Source organism: Dendrobates tinctorius, unplaced genomic scaffold, assembly GCF_039654945.1.
Source record: "Dendrobates tinctorius isolate UK_male_01 unplaced genomic scaffold, ASM3965494v1 ptg000094l, whole genome shotgun sequence".
NCBI lineage: Eukaryota > Metazoa > Chordata > Amphibia > Anura > Dendrobatidae > Dendrobates > Dendrobates tinctorius.
The window spans coordinates 4,242,703-4,261,696 of NW_027361762.1; the positions used below are offsets into that span (position 1 = coordinate 4,242,703).

The 18,994-nt window shown below is 46.9% G+C and overlaps 1 protein-coding gene across 1 annotated transcript in view; it reads left to right on the top strand.

Annotated features, from left to right (window-relative positions):
- Positions 1-18,994, top strand: part of LOC141098689 (cytochrome P450 2D15-like) — a 279,275-nt gene that overhangs the window by 85,890 nt on the left and 174,391 nt on the right. The window contains exon 2 of the mRNA XM_073586655.1: positions 5,529-5,700. Coding sequence (XP_073442756.1) covers positions 5,529-5,700 — 172 coding nt within the window. The remainder of the gene's footprint in view (positions 1-5,528; positions 5,701-18,994) is intronic.

The following is an 18,994-nucleotide window of genomic DNA, read 5'->3' on the forward strand; positions in this document are numbered from 1 at the left end:
TAAAGTCCTTCAGTGTTTTGAGGAATGCACACGGCTGGTAAGCGCAGATGACGCCATCCTAAGCATGAGCATCCCACTTATGCGTCTGCTCATGCAAACTTTGATGCACCTTAAGGAGCAGGCGTCTGCAGCCAATGTTGACGAGGAGGAAGAGGTGGAGGGAATCCTTGATGACATTCAGCCATTGTCTGCTCAGGGACCTCTCCTGGACGAGTTGGAGAAAGAAGAGGAGGAGAAGGATGATGATGGGGATGATTACTTAGGGGAGGAGGATGCATCTCGTGGGGCAAGTGAAAATGTTGGCGTGGCACGGTCTGGTACAGGGTTTGTGCGTGACTGGAGGGATGTGGATTTGCCAGAAAGTGCTCCTCCAACCAGCACTCGCAGTGCATCATTGACACCGGGAACATTGGCCCACATGTCAGATTATGCCTTGCGGATCCTAAAAAGGGACCCCCGCATTGCCAAAATGATGAACGATGATGACTACTGGTTGGCCAGCATCCTGGATCCACGCTATAAAGGCAAATTACAAAACATCATGCCACAGGAGAACCTTGACCTAATATTGGCTAATAAACAAGCAACTCTGGTAAATCGGTTGCTTGAGGCATTCCCAGCACATAGCAGCGGTGATGGTTCTCACACGAGCCGTACGGGCCGGGGGCAGCTTGGCAGAGGTGTTCATGGTGCACACATCAGAAGTGGCGTTGGAGACAGGGGTTTCATGACAATGTTGTGGACTGATTTTTCAAGTACCGCTCACACAACTGGTAATACAGCATCGATGGAAAGTGACAGGAGACAGCAGTTGTCAACTATGGTTAAAAACTACTTTTCCTCCCATATCGATGTTCTCCCACACAGGTCATTCCCCTTTGACTATTGGGCCGCTAAACTGGACATCTGGCCTGAATTGGCACAATAAGCCTTACAGGAGCTCGCTTGCCCAGCTGCAAGTGTGCTATCGGAAAGAGTCTTCAGTGCAGCTGGATCAATCCTGACAGAAAAAAGGACCTGTCTGTCAACCCAAAATGTGGATGATCTAACCTTCATTAAAATGAACCTTGCATGGGTTTCCAAGGATTTTGTCCCACCTTCCCCTGATGACACATAGGGTGACAGAAAAATGGCTTGCTTTGGTCCACCTCTTCCTGGGACTTGACCTACTTCGCCTTTTGCATCAGCTGAATGTCCAACATCAACATATGCCACTTTCTAAAACTCCCTAACTGTGCAGCCTCCCCCCCCATGGCCGGGGTCACCACCTAGCGCACGACACCGTGCGAGTGCCGTTGCCCTGGACAGGTAGGTAGGCCGACTTTTGGGCGCGGGCACTGGCACAGGGTCCCTCATAGTGCAATCAAGTGTCTCTGACGGTGGTGGTGCACACCCGCCGTCAGACACACCGCCGTACTATGAGGGGCCCAGTGCCAGTACCGACGCCCACGAGTGGGCCCCCCTTGCTTGGGCAGGGCCCCAGCATTTGCAATCTTTACCTCTCCCTGCTCCTCCGCTGTGTAGTCTGGGCCGTCAAATCCATACTGTGCCTGACACCGTCTGAGCCTGCCTCCTGATGTATAGACATATCTTTTGAATGTGTACGCTATCCATACATGTTATCCGGGGATACGGTACCCTTTCTCACCTTTGTGCAATCACGTGCAAGCCATACTGGGCCTAACACCGTCTGAGCCTGCCTCCTGATGTATAGACATATCTTTTGAATGTGTACGCTATCCATACATATCCGGGGATACGGTACCCTTTCTCACCTTTGTGCAATCACTTGCAAGCCATACTGGGCCTAACACCGTCTGAGCCTGCCTCCTGATGTATAGACATATCTTTTGAATGTGTACGCTATCCATACATGTTATCCGGGGATACAGTACCCTTTCTCACCTTTGTGCAATCACGTGCAAGCCATACTGGGCCTAACACCATCTGAGCCTGTCTCCTGATGTATAGACATATCTTTTGAATGTGTACGCTATCCATACATGTTATCCGGGGATACGGTACCCTTTCTCACCTTTGTGCAATCACTTGCAAGCCATACTGGGCCTAACACCGTCTGAGCCTGCCTCCTGATGTATAGACATATCTTTTGAATGTGTACGCTATCCATACATGTTATCCGGGGATACGGTACCCTTTCTCACCTTTGTGCAATCACTTGCAAGCCATACTGGGCCTAACACCGTCTGAGCCTGCCTCCTGATGTATAGACATATCTTTTGAATGTGTACGCTATCCATACATGTTATCCGGGGATACAGTACCCTTTCTCACCTTTGTGCAATCGCGTGCAAGCCATACTGGGCCTAACACCGTCTGAGCCTGCCTCCTGATGTATAGACATATCTTTTGAATGTGTACGCTATCCATACATGTTATCCGGGGATACGGTACCCTTTCTCACCTTTGTGCAATCACTTGCAAGCCATACTGGGCCTAACACCGCCTGAACCTGCCTCCTGATGTATAGACATATCTTTTGAATGTGTACGCTATCCATACATGTTATCCGGGGATACGGTACCCTTTCTCACCTTTGTGCAATCACTTGCAAGCCATACTGGGCCTAACACCGTCTGAGCCTGCCTCCTGATGTATAGACATATCTTTTGAATGTGTACGCTATCCATACATGTTATCCAGGGATACGGTACCCTTTCTCACCTTTGTGCAATCACGTGTAATCCATACTGGGCGTGAGAACAGCTGGCAAGCTGTTAAGCAAGCTACAGCACCTGTGGTTTGCACACGTAAGTTTTTCATTTTTTCAGGAATGTCGGTTAGGCCTAATTCCGGAACTGCGGTTGACCTGCACTTACTGGGAAATCATCGTTCGCAAGTAATAATTGTAATCAGTGATTCCCATCACTAACGTTGTTCAGCGGGTTATCTGCACCTGTAAGCGACAAACGCTGGCCTTTTCAGTGTAGCGCACATGCAGCCACGGACATGTAAGGGCATGACACACCAGTTATTGGCCAATCTCATGTGCCAGAGCCTCACGTGTCCCTCTAGTAAGCCGGACTCGGACTGCGGGGCATGACGGAGCCTCGTTCATTAATGGAATTAAGCTTGCAATGTGTGCATCTGTTCTGTAGCTGGCATGGTTGAGATTGCCCGTGTTGAGTCAAATTACGCCGTAGGCTCCACTCCTGGTGGTGCCCTTCTGGACATCCCTTTAAGGTTCAGCTTTGCAACCATACTGCCCACGTAAAACAAACACTTTGCCTTCATGAACGCTGTTTGGAGGGTCATGACTCGTGGGAATAACGCCGCCCAATCAGTTAACCTGCTAGAGAGATCCTTCGTTGCTCCCAAGCATGACATCACACTCCCTAGGAGGAAGGTAATGCCACTGTGGCGACCGTACTCCTGGGGGCGACACAAGTGCACTGATGCCCAGCCACTGCTCGATGAATCTGCTGGTACATTGACCCAGACCACTACATTCCCCTCGCACGCTACACGGCCTGAATCTGACCCTGATGAAACTCAGGTTACCCTTCCCATATACAGTTCCATCTTACACGGTGACAAAGAGGAAGCTGCAGATGAAAGTGCAGGTTCGGCCCACCCGCCATCAGACACACCACCGTACTATCAGGGGCCCTGTGCCAGTGCCGTCGCCAACGAGTGGGCCCCCCCTGCTTGCTCAGTATCACAGCACTTGCAAGGTTGAAATACTGTGCAGTGAGATGAAAGATGGGGACGACGAGGAGTCCAGACTAGTACAGGGATTCCCTAGCGAGGAGACTTATTTGATTGTTTTCAATGTTGGGACAGCAATTTTTGGGGAGCACTATACTCTGGAGAATGATAGATGGGGCCCACCATACACTGGAACATTCCAAAGGTGGACATCAGACACTGGAGCAGCATTTACAGGGCCCATTATACACTAGAGCATTAGAAATGGGGCCCATTATGTTTGGAGCATTATTTGGGCCCATAAGACAGTGAAGCTTCATCCATGGGGACCAACATATACTGTAGCATTATGTGGAGCGCATCATATACTGTTTCAAACATTATATGGGACCAATGATTCTGTATGGAGAAATAGATGGGCCTCGTCATGAGATGTAAAAAGTGAAGTATTTTTCATTGTACTATACCGCTATTTCTCTGCCGTATCGGAGCATGATGAGTTGTGGTATGTGTTAAAGGGGCGCTCTTTCGCCCAGGGCACATGAAAACCTGGAGCCAGCCCTACCCCCCCCACAACTTTAGCCAAATAACCCCCATTTTTCAGTGCGTAACTTGTATTATGAAGTTAATTAAGGTTGACCAGCTTAAGTAAGAAGAATTGATGCTTTTGGCATTCAAATGAGCACTGTAGGTGTGTTTCCTGTCCTCCTCTCACTGCCGACTTTTATTCCCCATTGACTTACATTGGGTTTCGTGTTTCGGGACGACCCCGACTTTTCCCTATAATCGGCCGATCTTGCTCGACCCGACTTTTGGAAAAGTCGGGTTTCATGAAACTAAACTCGACCATAAAAAAACAAAAGTCGCTCAACTCTAGTCACAGCCATAAACGTTACATTTGGAGAGCGGTCATCATGGCCTATGATGAAAGGAACACCATTCCAACTGTAAAGCACGGAGGTGGATCGCTGATGTTTTCGGGATGTGTGAACTACAAAGTCACAGTAAACTTGGTCAGAGTTGAAGGAAAGATGATTGCAGCAAGTTATCAGCAAATACTGGAGATAAATTTGCAATCATCAGCCCGGAAGCTGCGCATGGGACGTACTTGGACGCTCCAACATGACAATGATCCAAAACACAAGGCCAAGTCGACCTGTCATTGGCTACAGCAGAACAAAGTAACGGTTCTGGAGTGGCCATCTCAGTCTCCTGACCTCAATATAATTGAGCCACTCTGGGAAATCTCAAGCGCGCAGTTCATGCTAGACAGCCCAGGAATTTACAGGAACTGGTGGCTTTTGATCAGGGTCATTTGGATTTTTTGGGTTGTCATTATGATTTAAAAATAGAAAACACAGTAGTTTGACAATAAATGGCTTGACCCAAACGCTAATCATGAGTGGTGAAAAAGTTTTGGTGTTAAGATTCATTCTCTCTGAAAAAAGGCCAAGAAAGCAAAAATTCTGCTGGGGTATGTAAACTTTTGAGCACAACTGTACTATTTTCAAAGACCAATTGCGCTCATATTTATGGGGGAAACAAATGGCTATGTGCCACTCTTCTTTTCTCTGTTATGGAAACTCCAAAAGGTTGTAAAAGGTTTTGCATTTATTAATCATTTCTAGGTTTGAATTGTATGACTTTTTATATGATCAGTAATATATTAAAGAGCAAAAGAAAAAATCAGTGAGCAGAGAATCTGTTATACAATACAGGTAATACTGATTGTAATGGTTAATGGATTTTAGATATAATTAAAAACATGAATAACCTAGCTGACATCTCCGTATTATTCATGGATTTATTTTATGAAAAAGAAAATAGTTGTTCCGTTCAATAAAACATGTTTTTAACAGGTGAGAAAAGAGTTTGGAGATGTATTTAGTCTGCAGTACTTTTGGACGAAAATGGTGGTACTCAATGGATTTGAAGTGGTGAAGGAAGCTCTGATCAACAATCCTGAAGACTCAGCAGATCGTCCTCGATTTCCCATGTATGAAACAGTCGGATATACTGGAGACACCAAAGGTAATGTACTACTGTCCTTATAAATTGTTTGATGTATGACAGTAATGATGTGATGCTTGTGTGAGCAGGTTGTGGAATGCAGTGACGGACACAAGACAGAGCAAGGGTTAACACTTTTAATTAACAGGGGAATACTCCATGCAGGGAGATAAACACTGAAATGGGGGAAAAGTTAGGCAGTTTGGAAATAACAGGTATACTGGTTAAAGGAACAATGGAAGCAGTAGCAGTAATAGAGCTGAAAGGTTTAACTTATCCAGTCAGTAGGTTTTCCGGCTGTGGGGGTCACGAAGGAAGCGATGGCACCAAGAGTGACCAGTGCCGGGTTGGTCCATTGAAGTCCTGAAGATAACAACGATGCATGTCCTGGCGGCAGTGGTTGGTTTCGGATACCTTCCGCAGAGTCCTTGGTTCCAATGTTGATGTGGCGGGAAAGGTACGGGCCACAGTGCAGTCTGAGCCCAACATGGCTCAGCAAAATTACACCGGGATCTCAGGGAGAAGTTCAGTCACACATCCGATCTCTCCTAGGCAGCATGCGCATAGTACTAATGGGCCCAGGGAGTTTGGCATTTAGCTTTGCGGGGACCAATTGGCACACGGCCTTACTCTGCTCATAGTTTCTGTGGGTAGCATCGAAGATGCTCAGAAGCGGGCCTGCGTGGCAACGATACTCGAGGGATGGAGCACTCACTTCTCCCTGCTGCATGCTGTTTGTTCCAGCCAAGTCTGACTGCTTCCGAGTGCACTGTGGCTTTTTTAACTTAGCCACATTCCCTGCTCCCGGATACAAGGATTGGTCCGGTTCCCTAAGCTTTCCCCTGGACAACAGAGGAGACAGCCCCGACAGTTCCGGACCTGGCGCAGAGCAGGTACCCACAGTCTGGTCCTTCTTCTTACATTTGCATGGCTTCAATTCAGTCTACCGTCAACACAGCTCATTCCTGATGTTGCTGCGGGGCCCTATGGATTCGACTTAAACTCCTTTTGTGTACGGTATATTATATATATATTATTAGTGAAAAATAGGGTGATAAAAGTTTAGTGTAAATTGTAAATTGAGTATAAAATGAATGTTATGTGATAAAAGTTAATTTGCAGGCCAGGGCTTCAGGAATCTAAATCTAACACTCATCAGGCATAGTTCATAAAATAGAGTGATTTCCATAAATTAAGCTTGTAGGATCCAATGCACTTTGTTTACAAAATGTAAAGTAATTCAAAAGCACAATAGAGCCTCATCCAGGTTAAAAGTTTGATGAATGAAAGGTAAAACCGCTCTCCCTGTAAATTTTTTTGTATGGTTGCCCAGATGAATGAGTCAGTAGACTCTGAAACGTGTCAACAACAAACCTGCAATTTTATCTACTATCACTGTCATAATTCCAGAGAGGGCATAAACACTTCCAATCCGGTTTCTTTTACCATTTACACAATGGACAGTACTGATAAAGGTGATAGTTAGACAAAGGAACCTCACATACTACAATTTCATTGAATTTGAATATGAGTAGGAATTGAGCAGTTTTTGTTTAACGACTTGTTTGCAGTGTCAGAATAAATCTGACTTTTGCCATTCTGCTTTTCTTTACTAATGTGTTTCTCGCTTCCCTACCTTGTTCTTTTACAGTTTGTGTTTGATCGCAGAGTAATGGAGGTGAATGAGATGGTATTATAGCCTTTTGTGTACCGTGATTGCCATGAATATCAATGCCTCTTTTAATTCACCCCATGATTTTATTTGCTATGGCAGAAGCTGCCAGGAAACTAAAGTTTAGTTTGTAACTCTGTTAAAAATTCAAACTTTATTACAAAAATACCAAACACATAATAACCAAAGACTAAAATTGTCCTTGCATCATCCCAAACAGAAATGAACACTATTGGGAGGTGCCTTCCCCTGCACTGGCTAATCTCTCCCTACCTATCAGCGGAGGTTGGAGCCCTAGGACCTGCACAATTGGCCCCCCCACTCAACGACGGCTCACCCTGCTACCCCTATAGGTTACCCCTATGGGGTTCATCAGGAGCAAGGTGAAACTGAGTACTGCGGGGGGAAACCTCACTCGGCCCGGACACGGAAAGGATTGACAGATTGAAAGCTCTTTCTCGATTCTGTGGGTGGTGGTGCATGGCTGTTCTTAGTTGGTGGAGCGATTTGTCTGGTTAATTCCGATAACGAATGAGACTCCGGCATGCTAACTAGCTACGCGACACCCCGCAGTACTCTGTTTCATCTTGCTCCTGATGAACCTCAAAAGAGGGGAAACGCGTCGAGCTGGTTTTCTAATTGGAGTTCTATCTCCCAGATCTGGGATGGTTTCGATCATTCAACCTAGGGGTATTTTGGATATTTGTTTTATAAGTTATTTGAATGGGTGCCATCTTTATCAGGAATTTTCATTGATCCATGTATTGGCCATTGCAATCTACACACTACAAAGATATCTAACTGTGTTACAAGTTGCAGGATTGGATGTGTGACACCCCAGAGTCCAGTTGTGACATTACCTCCCTCTAATGGGTAAAGTCATGCTTGGAGGCAGAAAGGGACCCCATTCCAGGTAATAGATTAAATCACAATTTCCTGCTGCTGGTCAGAAAAGGGAGCTGCCTTATACATTCTGACCAGCTGAGGGGGTTGGTGAGTCAGCTAGAAATCAGCTGAGGGAGTTGTCATGGAAACGAGAGCAGCTGTGAGCTGTGAGGAAAAATGACAGTTAAATGTGAGGAGGTGAGGTAAAGAGATATTTCTGGAAGATCCTGTGAGATGAAGACAGAGAGCTGATCTGTGAAGAGGGAAAGGACAAGAGCAGAGACTGAGAGACTCTAGGGAAGCTAAAATACTGCATATAGCAGACCCCTGAGTGAAGCGCTAATAAAGAGAAAAGGGACATCAGAGTCCTAGGCTGACAGGAGCTGTAAGTCCTGATAGCCGAATCTGAAAGTACAGGGGATTGTAAATTCCTGTGCACATTGAACACCTGAGGGCACGTCAGCGGATAAGGAGCCCAGGGCCGACGGTCAAAAGGACGGTACCCGTGGAATAGGCTCATGCTGACAGCCATACAGGTTAGTGAAACCATCACGAATAGAGGGTCGCAGCATAGTTATATACAGCGGAGACCCACACACAAAGCGCAGAAAGAATGGTCCTAAATCCCCACCTGGCAAGGTGGATCCCCTGAATGCCTCCAGGCGAGCCGGACTCATTCCATCACCTGTATGTGGTACTCCGGACTACAACCAATTACCAGTAAAAGGTAAAGAAACTTCACCTCTCTGTGTCTTTCTTTCATTTATCTGCACCCCAACGTTTACAGCCATTTTTACTATTTATTTAACATCTTTGCCCTGGGACTACAGCCCTACCTTTGGAGGGCTACAACATCTTAGCTGCGCCCAACATCCATCCCAGAGAAGCAACACCACAGTGCTGGTCACCTCTGACTAGAATACCACAGGTGGCGTCACGTATTTCCCCATCTAATAACTTTAATCTTCATTTTTACCACTTAAATACCACACAACTTTCCCCTATTTTATTACTGGACGCCTCTGGGCCACGGACTGGGTCATCGCCGCTGTGACACCGTGCCCCAAGGAAGTCGACGGGCCCGGTACCGAGTACCCCCAGGCCCCACGGGGCGCTCCAACTGGTGTCACGAACAGGATTTAGCAAGCCTAGCAAAGCTGGGTAAAGGAGCCTGGCAAAGCTGGGTACTGTGTGCCATAGACTTTATTAAATTGAGTGCTAAAGACTTTAATGAGCTTTTAAATAACCACCATAACTGTGTCATACAGCGCGTGTGAGTAGAGAGGGATGTGCCATTGTGGACGGAGCCAGAAATAAAGCATGACGCGAAGGCAGGAAGAAAATGTTCAACGCGGGTGAAGATTCAGCGGCGGTCGCAGCTGCAGCCCCCATAATGCCGCAATCAATGGCATATATACCAGGAGCGGTCAGGCTACCTTAGTACTCAGGGGAGTCGCACACACTGAGAGATTTTAAAGAAAGACTATGTAGTTTGTTCAAAGTGTACCCCCTGTCTGAAAGCCAAAAAGTCAGTATCCTCAATGGCCAGTTAACTGGTGCGGCTCAGAGGGAAGTAAAGTCCTGGCCGGACACTGATAAAAGAACTGTCAAACAAATCTTAGCCAGACTGAAAGACACTTTTGAAACCCGTACTTCAACAGAGATAAAAATTAGATTTTTTGGGTGCAAACAGAGAGTGCAGGACAGTATACGGGACTATGCCCCTAATCTTCAGGAGGCACTACAGACCGTAAAGCAGGTTGACCCCGAGAGCGTGCAAGATTAAGATAGAATACTAACAGAGCAGTTCATAGAGGGAGGGACTCCAGTCTAACAACCAAAGGACACAGCTGCGCATAATGGCCCTACAAAATCCTGAATTGGACTTTGCACACTTTAAGGATAGAGCCATCAGAGTGCTGCGTGAACCGAACCCTAACAGCACAGAGCCCTCTAAGCATCCTGCAATTACATACCAGCAGGACACAGCATCTTTTCGAAAGACCTCTATTGAGACTGACAAGCTGTCCCAAGATAAGGATTCTGCTGCAGACTTACGTCTCCAAGTCAAGGAACTAACTAAAAGTGTGGCTACACTCACAAAAACTGTGCAGTCCCTGCAAGTGATTCCAAAGAAGAAGATCCAGCTGGCCTCCAGTCCAGAAGACATCCCGTGGCGACAGCAGAAGAGGATCCTACCGACCAGAGGGAGAGACAGTGATCGGTGCGACGAGGACGGACAGCCCATCTGTCGCCGCTGCAACAAGGCGGGACACCTAGCAAGATACTGTCATTTAAACAAGCAACCCCTGGGGCAAAGGGCCAACCCTCAGGAGTAAGATGACCAGGCCCACCAAATTGGCGAGACAAGTACGTAGGAGGACGACTAGTCTTGCCTGTCGTGATTGACAGTTTTCCGATGAGCGCTTTACTGGACACCGGCTCCCAGGTGACAACAATGTCATATGTTCTTTTTAAGCAATACTGGGAAGATTCAGACATTACTCATAGCCCAGAAAAAGACCTTACCATTTTTGCCAGCAATGGTCAGCCCTTGCCTCAGATGGGATATAAAGAGGTGACCATCAAGATTGGCCGAGCAGAATTGCAATCGCAAGGTTTGATAATAGTTGATATTGACAAACGAGAATGCCATCCTATGATCACTTTAGGCACTAATGTAATTGAAAATTGTCTTGGAGAAATTATTGCTTTGTTACAACAGGTAGCTGAGATCGCCAGCTCCAGTCAGCAATGGGTCCTGCAAAAGGAGATCAGAGCCCTGATGCAGAGACAACAGGTAGAGCTGTCTGGTGGAGAAGTCGGCAGTGTCAGAGTAAGTGATCCTTTCCCCTTTGCAGTACCTCCCAGAAGTGAAATGTTAATTTGGTGTCGGGCAGCAATAGGCCTAAGGGGTCAAGATTACCAAGCCAGGGTAGAACCCATGTACTCTGATAGTAGGCCCACTATCCTGACAGCCAGAGGGGTAGTTGATGTCCGCAAGGGGAGAGTACCAATTCGCAACTTAAATTGTGGGGAGAGAGAGGTCCAGTTACCCCGGTATGCCACCCTTGCTAAATTGTTCACTGTCAGTAACAATGCAATCGAGACACTAGAACCCTTGCTTCCATCTGACAAGGTGGAAGACAATGGCTCTGAAGGGCAACAGGAGGATTGGTGTCAGCAGCTACACGTAGGCACTGACTCCACCCCTTCACACCAAAAGCATGGGGCTTACCGGGTGGCTCGAGAATTTGAACGGGTCTTCAGCAAACATCCTCTAGATTTTGGGCAGGCAAAAGGGGTTCAACATCATATCCCCACCGGAGATCATCCACCCATTAAAGAGAGACACCCGCATGTACCCCCAGCACACTACCAATGTGCCAAGAGTATGTTACGAGAGATGAAGGAGGCTGGGGTAATCAGAGATAGTTGTAGCCCCTGGGCAGCTCCATTAGTCCTCGTTAAGAAGAAAGATGGTACTATGAGAATGTGTGTAGACTACAGGCAGATTAACAGCATTACACATAAAGTCGCATACCCATTGCCTAGAATTGAGGAATCACTAGCTGCACTGAGAACTGCTAATTATTTCTCTACCTTAGATCTCACCAGTGTGTACTGGCAGGTTCCTGTGGCAGAGGCAGACAAAGAGAAGACGGCATTTACAACACCAATGGGCCTCTGCGAGTTTAACTACATGCCGATGGGGCTCAGCAATGCACCAGGAACATTTCAGCGGTTAATGGAATGCTACCTTGGACATAAAAACTTTGAAACCGTTCTGCTGTACCTGGATGACATCATCGTCTTCTCCAAAACCTACGAAGACCATTTGAAGCACCTAGCCGAGGTACAGTATTCGAAGCCCTGTCAAACTTTGGCCTGAAAATAAAACCATCCAAATGTCACCTTTTGAAACCCAAGGTGCAGTACCTAGGCCATGTGGTGAGCGCGGAAGGTGTGACACCCGATCCTGACAAAGTCACCGTTATCCGGGACTGGCAAAGACCCAGCACTATCCATGAAGTGAGGCAATTTCTTGGGTTAGTAGGCTACTACCGAAGATTTATCAAGAACTTCACCAAGATAGCAGCACCACTGCAAGATCTTCTAGTGGGCCAATCCAAGAAGGCCAAGAACAAAAATCTTCCGTTGTTCCGAGTGGAACAAAAGGATAGAAGAGTCCTTCACCAAGTTGAAATTGGCCCTCTCAGGAGATGAGGTCCTGGCCTACCCTGACTATGACCAACCATTTGTACTTTACACTGAACGCCAGCAACGTGGGATTGGGAGCAGTGCTGTCACAAGTGGAGAAAGGCAGAGAGAGAGTGATTGCCTACACCAGCAGGAAGCTTCGTCCCACTGAGAGGAACCTCGACAACTACAGTTCCTTTAAGCTGGAGTTCCTTGCCATAGTCTGAGCGGTAACAGAGCGCTTCAAGCACTACTTGGCTTCCGCAAAGTTCCCCATCTACATGGACAATAATCCGCTAACCCACCTTGAAACGGCAAAGCTCGGGGCACTTGAGCAGCAATGGATGGCCCAGCTGTCCAACTACGAGTTCACCATCAAGTACCAAGCAGGACATAAGAACGCTAATGCGGATGCGTTGTCCAGGATGCCTAGTTCACCAGACGGGGGAGAAGATCCAAAAGAACTCGAAGAAATCGAATTACCAGCCTTCCACCATCCAATTGCAGCCCAGCGCTCTCAAGGAGTGAGGAATAAGCGCTTTGTCGTACGAGAGGTAACGTTGAATCCATTACCCCATCATGAGTGGGCAGAGACACAAGGCAGTGACCCAGCTGTTCGCCTAGTAAAGGAGTGGCTGGCACAAGCTGATTCACACCCTGGTCCAGATGATCCACAGGAAGCACAGCAGTTATGGAAGGAAAGAGGCAAGCTGTTCATCTACAAGGGTAAACTGTGTCCGAGGAACATCAACTCGCACACACGAACTGGTCTGTCAGGTGGTAGTGCCGAAGAGGGATGCGCCAATGGTCTTAGAGGCGTACCACAATGAAGCAGGACACTTTGGCTGGAAGAAGTTGGAAATTCTACTTCGTGAAAGGTTCTACTGGGTTGGCATGAGGAGCTCCATTGAGAAGTGGTGCCGAGAATGTGGCCCATGCAACCTGCGCAGAAAAGACCGAAACAGCCAGCGAACCCCATTACAGCCAATCATCACAAAACAGCCGCTTGAACTGGTAGCCTTGGATTATGTGAAGTTAACTCTGCGTAGGAATGGCTACACCTATGCTTTGACCATCGTGGACCATTACTCAAGGTTCTTGGTAGTTGTGCCTGTTAAAGACCAAACAGCGAAGACAGCAGTCAAGGCATTTCAGCAACAGTTTTGTCGACCGCACGGATACCCTGAACAAGTGCTCACCGACCAAGGTCCAGTCTTTGAGGCAGAAGTGTTTCAGGAGTTCAGTAACATGTATGGTTGCAAGAAAATCAGAACAACGCCGTACCATCCATAGACAAATGGCATGTGTGAGAAGATGAACCAGGTGGTAATTGACTTAATGAAGACCTTACCTCTGGAAGAACGAAACCAGTGGCCAGAGAAGTTGCCAGATCTGGTAGATCTGTATAATCATATACCGGTAAACTCTACAAATTGCACTCCGGCCTACTTGATGAGAGCAAGACCTGGTAAGTTACCCATTGATTTGGACATGGGAGTCTAAACACCTGAGACAACATCACCGGATGCAGACTGGGATACAGAGCGGCAACAACAATACCGCAAAGTACAAGAATGTGTGGAGAAAGGTTTGTCCCAAGCAAGACAGAGGCAGGAAAGAAATTACAATCAAAGTGCCCCTGCAGTTCCCTTAACAACAGGAGAACAAGTACTTAAAAGACAGAGACGTGTTCACAAACTAGATGACCAGTGGGAAGCAGAGCCATACACTGTGATACCTTCAGACTAGAGATGAGCGACTTTGCCTTTTTTTGGGTCGAGTCGGGTTTCATGAAACCCGACTTTCGCAAAAGTCGGGTCAAACGAAATCGGCCGATTATCATGAAAAGTCGAAGGCCGACTGAAACACGTTACCCAATAAAAGTCAATGGGGAACAAAAGTCTGCAGTGAGTGGACGACAGGAAACACACCTACAGTGCCCATTTTAATGCCAAAAACATCAATTCTTATTACTTAAGCATGTCAACCTTAATTTACTTTATAATAATAGGTAGGCATTGAAAACTGGGGGTTATTTGGCTAAAGATGTGAGGGGGGTAGAGCTGGCTCCAGAGTTTCGTGGGCCTAGGGCCAAAGAGTGTCAAAGGGCTCCTTTAACACATACCACAATTCATGATCTTCTGTTACGGCAGGAAAATAGCGGTATAGTACAAAGAAAAATACTTCACTTCTTACATCACATGACTGATATCCATTTTAAATTCTCCAATAGCTCAGAAAACGGACAGTATATTACTCCATACAGTATTATGGCCACCGCATAGTGCGCTATACAGAGTAATGAGGCCCATATATTTCTCCATACAGAATCATTGGTCCCATATAATGTTCCATACAGTATATGATGAGCTCCACATAATGCTACAGTATATGTTGGTCCCCATGGATGAATCTCCACTGTCTTATGGGCCCAAATAATGCTCCATATATAATGGGCCCCATTTCTAATGCTCCAGTGTATAATGGGCCCTCTAAATGCTGCTCCAGTGTCTGATGTCCACCTTTGGAATGTTCCAGTGTATGGTGGGCCCCATATATCATTCTCCAGAGTATAGTGCTCACCAAAAATTGCTCCCAACCTTTAAAACAATTAAATAAGTCTCCTCGCTAGGGAATCCCTGTACTAGTCTGGACTCCTCGTCGTCCCCAACTTCCATCTCTCTGCACTTGGACTGTTTAGGCAGAGGGCATACAGATGTGATGTCATTGCGCTCTCTGACCAGAATGTCACTGTCAGGAAACGAGGAAGACGTCACGGCAGTGGAGCAGGGAGCTGTAAGTTTTTCAACTTTGCAAGTGCTGTGATCCTTAGCAAGCAGGGGGGCCCCACTCGCTGGCGACGGCACTGGCACTGGGCCCCTCATAGTACGGCGGTGTGTCTGATGGTGGGTGGGCCCTCCCACTGGCAGCCACTGGCAGATACACTTTTGCGTACTATGAGGGGCCCGGTGCCAGTGCCGTCGCCCATGAGTATGCCCCCCCACCTGCTCAAGGAACCTGCACTTTCATCTGCATCTTCCTCTTTGTCACCGTGTAAGGTGGTATACTATGAGGGAAGGGGCACCTGAGTTTCATCAGGGTCAGATTCTGGCTCAGTACACTGCGAGGACAATTAATGGCAACAGAAGTCCCATAAATAAGGGGTGATGAGGAGACAAGGGACAACCCAGCTCCAACACCCTCGGCGCAAGCTCAAAACATACAATTATAAGGAGGAGAAACACAAGAGCATGCAATAAATTCCATATAGAAAAGTACAAATTTTTATTTAGTAGGTAACAACAGTACAAAATGGATAGCAAAAGATGTGCTCATGGACAATTAGGACAATATATCCCATGTACCGACCTCACACCCCCCAGATGGAAAACCCGGTGGGTATATACCATGGACCTTGGGTCATGTCCCAGATCAAGATACCACCCCAGCAAATATAGGGTAAATCGCTTGGATAGCGGTAACCAGATATATCAATGCCAATGCCCGCTAACAGTGAGGGTCAAAAATAGGACCAATGCTGGTGGAGTCAAAAGACCAAATAAAAGGACCAAGGAACAACTCACCAGGGAGGGGAGGAGGAGGGAGTCCAGCAGTGGGGCCTCCGACGCACGTTTCGCGACGTCCCCCGCTGCTTGAGCACAAGGAAAGGTGTTGTTCCTGACCAGGAGCCTCCACTGATGACTCAGTGCTTTTTTTTTTTGAAACTTCAGAAGAGGAGGCGATAGAGCTGGAGACTGTGTCAGCAATGTAAGCCAAAACTTGTTCCTGAAGCTCCGGCTTTAAAAGTGGTTTACCTACTCCCAGAAAAGGGAGCCTTCGAGGCCTTGTGGAGCCAGACGATGACGCAGGCTCAACACCTCCTGCCTTAGGTGCTATTGTGCTTTTGCCACTACCAGCAGATGCACCACCACCCCCACCACCATCAGTACCAGCTGGCAACCCCCGCCCACTTCCATGGCCTCTTCCACCATACTTCCTCATTTTTGGAAAAATGTACCCAAAATACCACCAGCTATATGGTACTGTAAAACAAGGTACAAGGTGTATACAGTATTGGGGAGAATTGGAAGCTCCCTAGAGATTTTAGGAGGCTGAACTATTATCTCAGGACCACTATAGATTACACCTCAGTTTAACAGGCTGAAATTGGCTAATGTATGACAAAGTGCAAGGTGTGTATATGGTATTGGGGAGAATTGGAAGCTGCCTAGAGATTTTAGGAGGCTGAACTATTATCTCAGGCCCACTATTGATTACACCTCAATTTAAAAGGCTGAAATTGGCTGGTGTATGACAAAGTACAAGGTGTGTATATAGTATTGGGGAGAATTGGAAGCTCCTTAGAGTTTTTAGGAGGCTGACAATGATGCTCTCAGTCCAAGTATGGCAGCAGGCAGCCTAATAAGTAGGACTGCTGCATACAAAAGTGTGGAAAAATGAACGTTTGGTAACTGTGCAGAAAAGAGGAAGAAAAGTATTTTTGCTTTTAAAAAAGCAGTTTGCACAGCAGTGTGCAAACAGCAATGCAGCTATCAGGGAGCCTTATAAGGCAGCCTAATAGCCAACAGAGCTGGTGCACAAAAAATATAGCCTCCCTTGTCACTGCACACAAACTGTTGTGTTGTGCAGTGGAAATCGCTAACAGCAGAAGCAGTTTTTTTGTTCTTTCCTGCCTAACGCTCTCCCTTATTCTGAATCAGCAGCAGCAACCTCTCCCTATGCTAACATCGGCAGAGGTAAGATGGCGGTCGGCGTGCATGTCCTTTTATAGCCCCTGTGACGCCACACAAAGCAAGCCAATCACTTGCATGCCGTTCTCAAAGATGGTGGTAACCGCTGCCCATGTCATCGCGTTGCCCACAGTGTGCATCCTCCATCATTTGCTGAAAAAGGGAGCTGGAAGCATCATTTGAAACGCGACTTTGGCGCTCTGGTCGACGACCTTGTGGCCGACCTCACGCTATGGTCGGGTTTCGTTTCATGAAACCCGACTTTAGCGAAAGTCTGCGACTTATGAATTTGACCGACCCGTTTCGCTCAACTCTACTTCAGACTTTAATAACACCAAAGTATGTATCATCAGCAAAGATGGAGGAGAAACCTTCAAAGCAGTCTCAAGAGATCATCTAAAGATGTGCCCTGATCAATTGAAGGACAAGAAAGAAGTCCAAGACACTCCACAACCCATAGTAGAGGTGGAAGAAAAGATTCAAACTATACTTGGAGAATTTCCTCGGACGTGGACACAAGTAAATCAGGCAATAGTAGTACCAGTACTACGCTTTCATCAGCCTACTGCACCAGATGAAGAAGAGACTCTAAATGAAATGGCTCCAGTAACAGATACCACATCTGCAGAGGAATGCGGAAATCTGTCCCCTGCTAACAGCGAATCTGACAATCTCATGGTGAGCCTAGGAGTAGAGAGAAGGCAGTCTAGAATGCCTATCTTACACAAATCTGCCTTCTGCCTTACACAAATGATGCCTTCTAGGGGGGCACGTGTGCGGGTCAGGCACGTGCATCTCCCTGCAGCATAAGTATCACGGCAGCAAAATTCTCGAAAATGCAGTTATTACTACGGCTGAGAATTAACATCATGCTCCTCTCCTCTCTTCACACAGGTACAATCTCTTCTGCTACAATCCCTGCTTGCTGTCATCTAGTGCAACCTTTCATTTAATGGTACAATCTCTTCTGCTACAATCCTTGCTTGCTGTCATCTAGTGCAACCTTTCATTTAATGGTACAATCTCTTCTGCTACAATCCCTGCTTGCTGTCATCTAGTGCAACCTTTCATTTAATGGTACAATCTCTTCTGCTACAATCCCTGTTTGCTGTCATCTAGTGCAACCTTTCATTTAATTTTATATAACAGTGCCTACTGAAAGTTTGCTAAATTCATTTGTTGCATTGAACTCAATACTTACTGCTGAATAGCCATCTTGGGGCCAGTAGAGATGTTATCAGGTGTAAGGTGTTACTAGCATATGGATGTAGCCAAGCCCTGTGCCTTTGATTGTCTAACATCCCCTGGTGTGTTAGGCAATTGGTAATTTATCCCAAATCAGTTCCCACAATCCCTCTCACCTGATCCTCTACTCAGTCTTATATATTCAGATGCCTTCTAGGGGGGCACGTGTGCGGGTCAGGCACGTGTGTCTCCCTGCAGCATAAGTATCATGGCAGCAAAAGTATCTCGAAAATGTAGTTATTACTATGGCAGTTAAGGGGGTTTTACACTAAGCGATATCACTAGCAATATCGCTAAAACGTCACTGGTTTTGTGACGTTATAGCGATATCGCTAGCAATATCGCTATGTGTGATACTTACCTCCGACCGGCTCCCCCGCTGTCCATCGCTGATCGCGCGAGAATGTCCGGCTCTATTTCTCGTCGGGAGCTTCCTGCTGGGCTTCTCTGCTGCATCGCTGTGAGATCTTTCTGTATGAAAGCTCACTAGCGATCATTTAGCGATGCACCAGCGATCCTGACCGGGTCGGATCGCTGGTCGGATCGCTGGTGCATCGCTAAA